The 14,193-nt window shown below is 36.7% G+C and overlaps 1 protein-coding gene across 2 annotated transcripts; it reads right to left on the reverse strand.

The window, feature by feature from the left end:
• Positions 1–177: 177 nt before the first annotated feature.
• LOC121410611 lies at positions 178–13,888 on the reverse strand. 2 transcript variants are annotated; one of them, XR_005969360.1, is made up of 3 exons: positions 13,669–13,888; positions 3,435–3,648; positions 178–2,280 (listed from the first exon to the last, which is right to left on the reverse strand). XR_005969360.1 is itself a non-coding variant. In XM_041602825.1 (3 exons), exons 1-3 carry the CDS (start codon positions 11,439–11,441, stop codon positions 2,097–2,099), a joined length of 405 nt encoding a protein of 134 aa, XP_041458759.1. In that variant the 5' UTR covers positions 11,442–11,570; the 3' UTR covers positions 178–2,096. The 2 variants fall into 2 exon arrangements, 1 of the variants encoding a protein (XP_041458759.1); XM_041602825.1 differs by lacking the exon at positions 13,669–13,888 and adding an exon at positions 11,435–11,570.
• Positions 13,889–14,193: the final 305 nt, after the last annotated feature.

The raw sequence follows: 14,193 nt of genomic DNA on the forward strand, positions 1-14,193 counted from the left end.
AATTCAATTCAATAAATTTAGTGATTCAATAAATATCTACTTTTATTTGTCAATGAGTGAAAATACCTGTATTTTCTATTTAGAATGACAAAAAGCAATTTATCAATTCAATATCATCAAAAACTTTAGCAATATGGTTGTTAGGCCCTCCAAATTGTTGATATTTTGATGAAAAAGCCGTTTCTGCTGCAATATTTGACGCAACTCAAATAGATCAAATATTGTCGCAGAAATTGTCATTTGCCCCTGAAAGTATCTGCGGCAAATATTTGACGCAGCTCAAATAGCTGCATCAAATATTGCCGCAGAAATTGTCATTTGCCGCTGTTTTGAGATTTGCCGCAGAAAATGGGAGTTGCCGCTGCGGCAAATGTTTTATGAAACGGGCCCCAGGTCAATCAAAATATTTTCGAATTCGTGCTGGTGAGCAACACGTTCACTCCCAGCGATAGGGACTTGTTTAAAAATGGCATAGGAAATATGCATTTTCTAAGTATGGTAAACTCAGTAGAATTTAGGTATTAAATTGTGAATGAACTATTGGTAGGTAAGACATGCGTAGAGGATTATTTGTCTTTATCCATTTCTATTTTCCACATTTTTCTTTTGTTTGACTTTATTTTCTAGGGGGAAGCCCCACTCCCCCATTCCTGTGGATGCCAATTGGTTGGGGGCTTGGAATAGTGCAAGTTAAAAGGGTGAACCTGAACTTTATAGATATCAAGAGAGAAAGAATTGGAAAGTTAAAATGAATAAAAACAAAGATGGAGAGAGTGAGAAAGATGGTGGACTTTCAAGGGGCATTAAAAAATCTCATATTAAAACATCATTTTTGTTTTTGTAATTATTCTATTTACCCAGGGTCAGTCAAAATATTAGCATCCACAGGAGGGTGGGATCCTTCCCGCCTTAAAACTGAAATCTAAAGAAAAGTGTAGAAATGGATAAAAGACAAAGATCCTCTGCGCATGATTTACCAGCAAATGCAGCTCATTCAGAATTTAACTCTTAGAGCACCTAAATTGTACTATAGGCCTACAATATGTGTTTACCATGCTTAGGAAACACATATTTCCTAAGCTATTTTAAAACGAGTCCTACTGCTCGGAAGTGAACAAGTTGCTTCCTTACTCATATTCAAGAACGTTTTGACTAACCTCCTTTTTTAATTGGTTGCTTTGCTCCCTCACATACCCAACAATTTGTTGTCCTCTACATTTCTTCTGCTTGGTCACTTCGCTCCCTCTTACATATTCCTCAAATCTCTTGGCCCCTGCATTTTCCTTCTGTCATTTTGCTCTCTCGCATATATCCCCCCCCCCACAAAATTCTGCTCTGTCGCATTCGCTCCCTCGCACATATCCCAAAATTGTTTTGCCCCACCCTGCATTTTTTTTCTGCTGACAGCCATGTCCTGCCCAACCTCTCTCTCCAATACCTTGAAATGATGGGGGGGGGGTAACTTTAGATATGAGAGTGACCGAACAATTGTAAATCAGTGAAATATTTGACTTTTCTTTTGATTAGTTAATATTTTCTGTGAGAGTGATTATTGCAAAGGATTATACCCCTTTCTGTACACAAAACATACCAGTATTTTGAGAAATAACAACAGAAAAAAGACCACATTCTTCCTGACTGTTCAAATCCTTAAAAAAATAAAATATGGTAATTTTTACTTTCTCAGGCATTCATCACAGGCTCCCCAATTCCTGTCTCTATTTCTCTATCACCCCCATTCTTAATTCATCTTTTTGTCTCTATCCAACAGCTCATTTATAACTGTGGCCTTGTTCTATCCTACATGTATTCTATTCTTCTGTCAGCTTGCCGTCATTCCTACTTTTCACAAACTTTTTTCTCTTCTGACATTCAAATCAGAATGAATATACTGTAAGACATCTTCAAATTCAATGAATTCATTTTTGTTACATGCCCAGTGATAAACGTTTTCATTGAGCTATTTTAAATAATCAGAATCCACACAGCGTAAATTTTTTGTTGTAAAGTTGTGCAAATCAATGTTTGTCCAAACTTAAAAGCAAGTAATGTATAAGGTAGGACTTCTGTGTGGTTTTCAGCCTCTTCTCCAAGTTTTAATACAGTCCATTATTGTTGTTGACTTCCACTTTACCCCTCTTGGACTTTCTGGTATTCAGTAGGAGTGGTCTTCGAGAAATTAAGGTGCTGAAGACTTTGGCACTGGTGTCTTTGCAGTATCTGGGAGGTTGTTTGCTGAATCGAAAAGTCTTTTGGGAAATACCTTGGTTTGGGTGAATTCTGTAGGAGACGAATTAATAAAAAAATAAGAAAAACAATATTGAACAAAAACAGATACAAGAATGAAAAGATAACTATTCAAAGATAATTTTTCAATCAAATATTCGATTATCCATGAAGAACAATATTCGTTTAGAAATCAAACCTTTTGCAGTGACTTGCAACAAGATAATTTTTTTAAAAATATACATGATATATAAACCCTATCTAGCCCGGGGGGGGGGGGCTTAATAAACTCCCCTCCCCATCCACATTTTTCATGATAAGTCCACAATGAGAAATGAGGTACCATGATTACTTTTTGGTCAATTCTGCAGAGCTTTTGAGATACCCGGATATTCAGTTACCCAACATTTTATGAGTTTATGTCGGACCAAAAATTGCTCAAAAATATTATTTTGTATACACATTTAATCCAATGGAAATTCTATTTTCAGTCATAATTGACAAATTTATCATTATTCTTGCACTTATTGGTTGAAAATAATCAAATCTTTGCTTTTTATAATCAGAATAGTGCCATGAACAGATCCCATTAAAAAAACTATAAAATACATAAGGCCCCAAAACAAAGAAATACATATGGAATTATAGAAACAATAAAATACATAAGATTAGAAATGTCATTTACCATTTATTTTTGAGCAACTTTGTTAGAAATCATAGAATTTCGGGAATTCTTTAGAGATTAACCTTTAAAACAAAGAATTCTCTATTACGCATAAATTAGCATTACTAATTTATTAACAATAAATAATTTATTAACAATAAATTTTAATGAATTCTGTAACCTTTAGTTCCATGCTTGCAGATTACATTGATGTTGATGTGTGCATTGGTTTTCGTTTTGATCAGAGGCAAGATCTGAAGAGGGGGACCAAAAAAGCCCACCTCCCCCTCCCTGGGCTATGCAATCTCAAAGTAGCCCAGGATTATGAGTTAAACCAAATTTTAAAAAATATATTTATTTAGTAGTTTACTGTAAATACACAGTATAGGCCCCGGTCCATGGTTATCCTCCTGATTAGGATAATTTTCATCTCTATTTTGCTACTGAAAATTGAATAATTAAAGCAATGTTCTATCAAAACAAAGGTAGATAAAACAGAATATATATTTCTTTAGAACGCATGTATGATATAGATCCACTGTACCTTCTGAAGACGAGGCGGGAAATCAAATATGGTTGGGACAGCATCCTGTTTAAGACGTATCGTCTGCCCAGGTCAAAGCAAGCATCTTCAAAATGATCAGAACAGAGTACAGAGCTCTTGGAGGAATTCAATGAAGCTCGCTTCATATTGACCATCCTTACTGTGTTACAGTTCCGGTCTTGGTACCGGTTCAGTCCAATGGCTGAATGGGAATCTGCAGCAAATGTAAACACATGTCATAGAATCAATTACACATAATTAAGAAAGTTTGACGTGTCCAAAGGAAACAGATGCCCCCGCAGAATTGTAGTACAAAATGTTTTTTTATTGTTTTATGATGCAATTTTCTGTAAATCAATTAAACTATACACTAAATAAAATAAGATTTCAGTTCTTGATGTTTTAATAAGAGATTACCACAATTTTGTTTATGAATTTTGAACAGAAAAGTTGATATTTCCCCCCAAATTACTAAATCATGGAAATTGAATGCCTACAAAAAAAAACACTTTATAAGTAATATGACATTTCATTCCTAATACATGATTATATACGTGTTGTCCCTAGGTATCCTGAGTCTTGTCAATCGAGGGGGGGGGGGCGAGGAGAATTTGCACAATGGAAAAATTGATATACATTGGGTTTCAAAGCTTAATTTCATTTCGGGTAAATCAATATGCTTTATTTCATTTGAATCAATTATACCAATTTTAGGGCATAAAATACAAATTCAATTCAAACCTATAAATATAGCCCTTGAACTACTTATTTTTTTAATTCAGGAATTCTGATCAAATGTATATTAAAAACAATCAGTAGGCCTATATAATGTTTTTAACCCTTATGAGACTGGGGGCTGATTTACCCCCTTGTCATATTTTGCAATAAATCCACTGCGCAATTTTTTTTACCGCATCACTCACAGACTTACAGCATCACTCACTCACTTTTTCGAGTCTCGCGCAACTTTTGAGACCAAAATTGCGACCCCCTGGTATGTGTTTTCGAAATTACACAACATTTTGGAAGTGCATGCAGACCAAAAGTTGCTGGAAAAATGTGAATTTGCGTACAAATCTATGGAAATAGTGTTTTTAGCCATAATTCATAAATGTGCCATTATATTTCCTTTTACTGATTAAAATCAATTAATTTCAACTTTTTTACGGTCAAATATGGTCCCCGACTATTTCCATTGAAACAACAATAAACACATAAGAAAATAAGTGTGATGTTGAAATATATTGAGTCTGTGAACCAAAAGTGATCATTTCAGGGGCATTATTTAGTTAATTAGAGCAAACTTTTGATTTTACGCATAAATTAGCAATGAGATTTAGGCAAAATTTGATTATAGTTTTTTAGAATATACCATGGGTAATGCGTTTGCCAATCATCGCTGTGATCCCATGATTGACTGCCCAGATCATAAAGCCCCCCCCCCCCCAGTCTTCTTAGGAAATGAAATAGCCCAGTCTATGTAGGTTACTGGTAATTTTTTTTTTTTACTTTTTCATTTTTCTTATGTACAGATTTTCAAATTTATTACTAATAGAAATTTTCAGCAATTTCTGAAAATAATGATACAGATACAAATTTTGGCAATGACTCACATTGAGTTGTACATGAAATCAAGTTTTTAAGCAATTCGGAATCTGATAATATGCACTTGTGTATATCATAACTGCGTAACCATGCATGCATTCCAAAAATAGTCTTGAATGTTGTGTGGCCCTGCCATGTTTACGAATTTATTGTAGATAAAAGTGAGCTAATCACATAGATTTGTTTGTTAAAATGATATTCTTAATATTGATTGCTGTGCAAGATTGAACAGGGAGAAGAGGAACATGACAAAGCAATCAAGAAAGAGTAAAGGGGGAAGAGAAAGAGGATTTATTTATAACACACAAGTAAAAAAAATGTGTTTTAAAACACACTGGTTAAAACGTGCCAACCGCCCCAGTTAACGCGATCAGAAATCTATTCAATATGATTGAACTTAATATCATGCAGAAATCAATACGCATATAAATATAATCAAAAAAATAAATTTTGAACCAACTTGCATAATGAGCTGTGAACTTAGCCTGTATTTTGGTGACATCTACCTACACACCAAATTTTTTAAAATCCATTGAATGTTTTTCAAGTTATTGCGCGGAAACCAAGGGGGGGGGGCTGACAGGGGCAACACTTAATGCCCCCTCCGGGCTTCATCTGCAGGGGCATAAAAACTCTAGGCCTACTCATCAGCAGGGGCCCGTTTCTCAACACCTGGACAAGTTAGTCCTATTTATCTACCAAACACAGAATTAGTTCCAAAATTACCCAAAAGGATTATCTAGAATCCATTAATATCATATTGATACTATTGGTGGAAAGTACATACCAGACGTAGCCTTAGTCACAAAATAGCAAATTTTCCAAAAGTTGCAAAAAATAGAGGCAAAATATGCTTAAAAAGTACTTAAACATGCAGACATGGGCATTAAATTTCTGAGGAAATGAAATTAACACTAATTCATATCATGATAAAAAAAATCACATGTAAGTGGACATTGAGATATTTATCCCAAGATATAAAATTTGAATAGTTTACGTAAGTAAACCATAAGGCTTTCTTCCTAACATGATGGTTTCTAGTGTTGCTGTTGGATGTTTGTGGTCTATATCATGGTTGTTCCACTTTATGTTTGTCATTTTGCCTCCGACGAAGATTCTGCTAGGATCGAAAGCTTAGGCCCCCTTTTGACTCTCTAATTTACTCCATTGGCTCTTTTTTTTTTTTAGATAAGCAGTTTTCAGCAGCTTCTTTTTGCCTTTAATATGATGATAATCAAACAGATTTTCAGGATTCCAAACATCATCAAAAAATATATTATCATGGATTGTTAAACTCTTTAGATACCTAAACGCACAATTTTATGAATGCTATGCGTATATTAGAGGAAGAATTTATTAAAATTTTGATAAGGGTCTGAAAACGAGTCCAATTATGGATGACCTGAAGTGGTAGAATCTTTGTCAATTCAATTATTTTACTACCTTAAATTAACACTTGTTATAATTTCTGTGCATTACAATTACTATTAAATGATTTATCCCACTTGTTTGCTATATAATTCATTTTTCTTTAAATTATTACGTAATAAAATTTTCAAATTTCGAGGCTCATTTGAATGTCACAGTCTATCCACATGATATCACTACATAAAGGACAATTCCCTCCAACAAAAACTTTATTTGAATAAAAAGAGAAAAATTCAACAACCATAACACTGAAAATTTCATCAAAATTGCATGTAAAATAAGAAAGTTATGGCATTCTAAATTTTCGCTTCATTTCACAAAACAGTTATGCACATCTCGGTCGATATGCAAATGAGAAACTGATGACATCACTCACTATTTCTTTTGTAATCTATTATATGAAATATGAATTATTTTTATTTTCTCGTCATTGTCATGTGAAATGAAGTGTCATTCCTCCCTGAACACGTGGAATTACATTATTTTAACATTTTGTGCTTCAGGCAAGGAGGTCCTAATTGTCAAATTTGTAAAAAATGAAATATTGTATAATTCAAACAATAAAAAAACAAAAGAAATAGTGAGTGACATCATCGACTCTCTCATTTGAATGTAACTGGCTCGTTAATATAACTATTTTGTTCAAAATAAGCGAAACTTTGAAATGTCATTAATTTATTATTTTACATCCGATTTTGATGAAATTTTCAGCATTGTGCTTGTCTGGTCTTTCTCCATTGATTCCAATCAACATTTTTTCTGAGGTGGACTTGATCCTTAAGAAAGAAGTAAGTTATGACAGGTTTGGAGATGTCATAACTATTTGGTCAAGTTGTCCCCGATCTTGGCAAAGAGGGATTCGTGAAACAGTTCGCTAACAGGTAGCTAACTATTTCCAATTTTAGTTAAGAAGTTAGAAGACTTAACGGTGTTGAGAAACGGGCCCCAGTCTACGCAAGCAGAACCAAACAGAATCAGTTTGCCACACTCAAATTCCCAATTTGCACTCGCATCAATTATTTAGTTACGTACCTATCATTTTATGATCTAGTGCATAGAACAAATGACCATTTTTTTTAGGTCGGAATGTCAACAATTTTCAGCTCGTGCTTCGCATTCCCATTATTGAAATATGTACCATCCTCATGGTTAAACAGTCCTTAACAGGATCATGCTAGAACACTTATTAAAAATTATGTTCGTGCTCGGCATTCTCAGTAATTATCTAGAACACACACATCTTGTTCAGGATCACAAACGGTGCCTAGAATGTTAAATTTTCAGGACAAAATACATCCTAAATACATATATAAAAGTTCCAAAAAAAGTAAGAAAAAAAATTGCTTGCCTTTGCACTTTTTATATAAGGCCTACGTGATTATTTCATATTGATGTTATTTTATAAGAAACCAACTCGCATATTTAATGACCCAGTGTAGTGGTCCACCCGGATACCCCCAACCAGTAATTGGGAGGAGATACCTGCGGGTCACAGTTCTGTGTGCGCACCCTTGTAGGCGACCCAGATTGGCTGGCTCCTCCAATACGCCTTGGAATGTCTTTAACAGATATATGGCACTATATAAATGCTGTGCATCATCATCTACCAACACACCCAAATTTTAAAAAATCTGATGACTTTTGATAAGATATCGTGAGGAATCCAACTCGCATATTTAATGAGCTGTGATCTTTGACCAGCATATTCCGAATTCGAACTTAGCCTGTATTGGTATCATCTACCTACACACCCAAATTTGTTCAAATAAGTAGAATATTTCATAACTCATAAAAAAGACATTATCATGCGGAAACTAAATTGCATATTTAATGTGTTTTGACCTGCCGACTCCAAATTCAAACTTGGCCTGTACTATCAGAGGGTCGTGTGTTCGAATCCCGCCATGGACTAGCGTCCTTTGGCAAGGCGTTAATCCACTTTGCCACTCTCCACCAGGTGTTAAATGGGTACCTGGTAGGATGTGAAAGCCTATGTATAATGTAGTATGCCTAGCAATTGAGTCTTGGAACTCTTGTTGGAGTGCTCCCCAGGGAGTGGAGAAGGTGCATACATTGTACGCAGGCATACAAGGTTCTGATGACCGTGGTAATACTGAGTCTGGAAAGCGCTTAGTCTCTTAGAGACGTCGTTCCAATGCATTAAGCGCTATATAAATATGTGGAATATTATTATTATTATTACTATGGTGTCATCCACTCCTATGGTGTCACCCACTCCAAGCTGTGGGGAAGTTACACATTGATGCAGAGGTTCGAGCCCTGATCACGTCTTTCGGATTGTGACATTAAAGGTCGGTCCCAGACGTAAATAATCAAACCTGATTGATATACGTCTGTCAAAAACTCAAAATACACACACACACTCCTAGTACCAATGATTAATGTTAATGTTTGGACCTCATAGGCGACATTACCCAAAATATGGGTTGCCGGTTGGACAATGCTGTTCTGAATCTGATTTCAAACCCAAGACTTTGGTAAATGTACGCCTTAATACAAATTGGAGTTATGCGATATGACTTTCATTTGGTGGGAAGACATTTAATACTTTATAAAATTAGTTGAAATTAAAATGGATTATATTAATGCTCACTGTTGGTGAGCATTTCTACACGATCCCCCTATTGAGATTTATAGTAAATATTTTGGAATTATATTAGTTATGCGACCCCTCCCTCATGATGATCACAGCATTATTTGTAATGGGGATATATTTCGTTCATATTCTTGTCTCTTCTTTCTCTTTTTAGCCTTTTTTTTGCTTGTTAAAACCTTTTCATTTTTTTGGGGGGGGGGCTTGCCAAATTTTATGTGGGTCAAAATTACATTCATTTTTTTAGTGACAATCTTATTTTTCATTTGTCAAATTTTACGCAAGACAAAATTACCTTCGATCATTATTACAGTTAAAACCTTTTTTTTAATTTTAATTTTTTTTTGGGGGGGGTTGCCAAATATAACATGGACAAAATGACTTTCCCTTTTCTTATTTATTTTTTTGGGGGAGCTTGCCGAATATCACGCGAACGAAATGACTTTCATTTTTAGTGACCATCACTTTACGTGAGACAAAATGACCGGTTTTTTTTAAGTGAGAACCTTTTTTGGGAGTTGTCTAATTGTACTTGAGAAAATTCACCCCACCCCCCCCCCCCCTACTTTGGAAAATCTTGGATTTACCTCTAGTTTTAATCATGATTAACCCTAAATAGACTGGGCTATTTCGATGCCTAAGAAGACTGGGGAGGGGGGCTGATTCAGCGCCCCCTTATGATCTCGGACGTCGATTGCGCGATCGCGACGAAAATTGGCACACATTACCCATGGCATAATCTACCAAATTATCACATCAAATTATGCAAAAAATCTCATGTTTCATTAATTATGCTAATTTTTGCGTAAAATCATTAGTTTGCTCTAATTAATAAAATAATGCCCCTGAAATGCTAATTTTTGTTTCACCTACTCTAGATAGGCATCTGATCAAATTTATTTTTAAAAAATTTCAACATCATGTTTATTTTCTTATGTATTCTATTGTTTTCTAAATTTCTTATGTATTTCATTGTTTTTCGACTTTGTTTTTCATTGTTTTTTCAATGGAAATTGTCAGGGACTTTATTTTGACCATGAAAAAGATAAAATAAATTGATCTTAAGCAGTAAAAGGAAAAATAATAATACATTTATGAATTTTGGCTAAAAACACTATTTGTATTGGATTTGTACACAAATTCACGTTTTTGAGTAATTTTGGGTCTGCATGCACGAACGAAATGTTGCGTAATTTCGAAACTGTGTACCCGGGGGTCACAATTTTGGTCTCAAAAGTTGTGCGAGACTTGAAAGTAAAAAGTCAGCGAGCAACGCGGTCAAAAAGATTTGCGCGGCGGATTTATCACGAAAAATGTCGAGGGGGGGGGCTGATTCAGTCTTTTTAGGGTTAAGATCATGCGTATACCACGGCAGAGGCGTAAACCGCTGCAGGGGCATGCAGGCTGGCCCTTGATCCCTAGTGATTTTTACCGGAAAAAAAATCCAGATAAGAGAAAAGGAAAGAAAGAAAGAGGGGGGGGAGAAAGGGAAGACTGGGAAATAAACGAAAAGGTCCCCCCCAAAAAAAAGGAGGGGAAAAGAGAGAAGAAAAAGCGAAATCATTAAAGGGGTGTATATTATAACTTCATTTATAATTGTTTTTCCTTCTTTTATGGGGGGGGGTCAAAAAAATAGAAACCTTAACGAAATGTTTTTCTATAATTACATTTAGGTCTACACTCGCGATTTAATAAAAAATAGTAGCCATCTATATACAAATGATGCGTTAGAGTGGGTCAGTAGGAACTCTGTGTACAAGGTAACCACATGCACACAGTTCCACTGACCCACGAAAGAAACCCATGCATCATCTGTTTTATAGAATGGAATTTTTTTTTTAATAAACCACAAAAATTAATGATTTACTGGATGCATGATAATTTCATGCGTCCGGTAAATTTAATTTACCGGACACATGATTTTTTTTACCGGACGCATGATTTATTTACTGGACGCATGATTTATTTACCGGATCGATGCATGAGAATTCCAAAATCTAATGCAGAGCGCAGACACTTTGATAACCCTGGACAACATAAATATGGGCTTAACTGGATAATGTTGCCACAAAGATATTGTTATACCCAAAATGCCAGATACAGCTTTGCATGTCTATATCTTGAGCAGTTGAGGCAGCCTCCGACCTCCAATACATGTAGCTGTGTGTGTATGCGGGCCGCGCCGGGGGCCAGCGCCTGCCTGGGCCTGCAGTGGATATTTCGCTGTGCACAGCCAGCCCAGGGCAGTATAGATCTAACGTTAGATCGTACATGTATGTCTGGACTTCTCAACTAACGAGTATGTGGGCAGTTTTAATCCCAATGACAATTACGGTACCGTATTTGTACTTACAGATCATTTTGCATCCTTTGATTCATTCTGCTTTGATCGAAATTCAAATTTTGACGTAAACAAGTGACGGTAACAGTACATGCGCGATGACATCACAATGACCTTTTCGGGCGATTGCTTGTTTACAGTGGATATCGTTGCGTTTTGATTATCGGGATATCGTTCATGCAGCCCAGTAAAATTTTTGCATTGCTCTCAACCAATCAGATTGCAGGGATTTTCTCATCCATTCTATAAAAAGTTTTAAAATTGCTAAAGATCCAGAGATATCAAAACCCACCTGCTGATTTAGCACTGGGGTACACAAGCCAGGGTTATGCCCAGTGCATGCCCCCCGAATGTTCTACGTACAACCAAGATATAAAAAAATGAAGGGAATTAAAGAAACCAAAATTAGGAAAAGTGTAAGGTAAGATATCTGTCTCAAATTTAGATTTGCACGAAAGGTTTTTTCTCGCTTGCTTCATTCGCTTGGAACATATAAAGCAACTTTATTCCCACGTGCCATATGTTTCGGCCTCTTTCTACTATTTCATTTTTTTTACTCATCATGCTCCTGCCACACAGGGGTTTGCCCTAATGCATGAACAATCATTAAAAAATATCATTTTCATACCATGTGACTGGGAATTTTTTGCTCTACCCCTCCCCCCTCCTCGATCCCTGTATCGATTTGACTTGACATGGGCCTATACCTGATGTATTCTGCTTCAATATAAAATCATAACGGATAGAACGCCTTGAATACAGGCCAAACAGCCTAACGACACACACACACACACACATTGCCGTGTCACGTGACAATCAGTATTAAACGAGGATGTGTACAACCCTATGGCAACAAGGCTAGTCGCAAAAGTTGAGCAAGTTCTGGACGAATAGGCTTCAATACCCCAAGAAAAGAAGTAGTATCTAGGGACTAATTAAAAATAGTTTTCTTAATGGAGTTCCATGTTAAAATCTAGTAATTTAAGTCCAACTTTTAATTCGCGTGCACTCACTTTTTTAACACAGGAATTAATAGGCACGGTGCCTAGAGTGTCATCTACCAACACACCTAAATTAAAAAAAAAAACAATCAAATATATTTCAATTTATTGCACTGAAACCAAGTGGGGGGGGGGGGAGGCAGGCAAATCAATGGACAGATGGAACGCTTAATGCCCCCTCCGGACTTTGTCTGCGAGAGCATAATTACAGAGGAGCTGAATTTGAAGAGGGCCTGAATCAAGACTGAAACATCGCAATACGTGTAAGTGGAGTAGCCTAGGCTAGGGCACTCACACTAGTACGAGGCCCGGGGGGGGCACTCAGTATATAATGCATAGTGGGTATGTGCCGCGGAGGGGACCCCCATTTTTACACCCAAATTTCCGTTCCAAGCCAAGGCATAGCATTTTTGTCTTATTGAGAAAAAAACAAAGAAAGCTGCTCCAAGGCAAAGCATTTTGTTCTTATCTAGAAAAAAGAAGAAATTCGCTCCAAAGCTTCGCATATTTTTCGTTACGCCATTCCGGTCGCATTGATCTGCTGCAATTTTGGTGAAAAGCGGCCACAGAGCGCTGTCCGACCATCGTCTCTGAGCGAGCGCACCCGGCGGAGGCTGCGCTAGCTGCATCACGGATGCCCGTTCCATAGGGATGCATACGCACGTACTCACACGCTGGCGATCGATCCGTTCCAACTTCCAAGGACCCCCATTTCACAAAATTTTAGTTCCAAACCCCGTTCCGAGGACCCTCCTTTTTACAATACTCCCGCTCCAAGCCCAAGGCCCCCGTTTTTGTCTCTCCTGCGGCACACCCCCATCACTTTTTTGTTCAAGTGCCCCGGCCCCGGGGTACGAGGTTAGTGAGGCTGGGTAAACTTGCGCCAAGTTGCGGCCAAGCCCGCCCAACATGCCCAAACTGTTGAATAAATTTGTTATTTCAAATTAAAAAAAAATGTATTTGTCATCTGATTTCAATGAAATTTTCAGCATTTTGCTCTGTATGAATTTTACATTATTTGCTAAGTTCTAGGCCAAAATATCTTCAGCCTGTATAATTCCTCACCATTTTAGGTGTGCAGAAAAGACCAATCCCCCCCTTTGTCTGACTACAGTACACAAACTTGAATACATGGGACTATAATTTTTACAGTACACAGCTTCTTGCAAATGAAAGTAGCAGGTATGGCAACCACTACGATTTCCCATTTTGTTTTCAACGTAATTCAAACATAGCTGAACTTACGAATGCAATGTCCGTCCACATTCTACTAATTAGAGAAGTTGTTTGCAGCTCTTGTTGGCATGAATAACCATGATAACGTGAAATCTAAGCTAAACAGGAAAGGTTCACCAACATGCCGACCTGTGAGTGTGACCGTCCCGCGGCCGGATATCGATCGATCGAAGATCGGCTTGAGCAAGGTGCAGCCAATCAGCGACGATCTCATATACCCTGCCAGAAAGAGGAGACAGAATTATTTTACATGGACGGAATTTTTTGTGATGTGACACAAAATCATTTCGTCGACGGAATTTTTTGTGATGTGACACAAAATCATTTCATCGACGGAATAGATATTCGCATCGCAACGAAATGAATTTTGAGGACGCAATTTTATTTCGTCTCGACGAAATTGATTATAAGTGTGACACAAAATAAATTTCGTATACGAAATCACACTGCATCATGACGAAATGAATTTCGTTGGAGTGAAACACAAATTTTCCTACAGAATTTTCCTTTGAACACTTGGGGTGCCATTTCGTT

Source organism: Lytechinus variegatus, chromosome 1 (assembly GCF_018143015.1).
Source record: "Lytechinus variegatus isolate NC3 chromosome 1, Lvar_3.0, whole genome shotgun sequence".
NCBI classification, from domain to species: Eukaryota; Metazoa; Echinodermata; class Echinoidea; order Temnopleuroida; family Toxopneustidae; genus Lytechinus; species Lytechinus variegatus.

Coding starts and splice junctions, on each gene's coding strand:
- LOC121410611 (XM_041602825.1), bottom strand. Junction 2,281..3,434: donor TCCCGCCTCGTCTTCAGAAG/GTACAGTGGATC, acceptor CGTCTCCTACAG/AATTCACCCAAACCAAGGTA.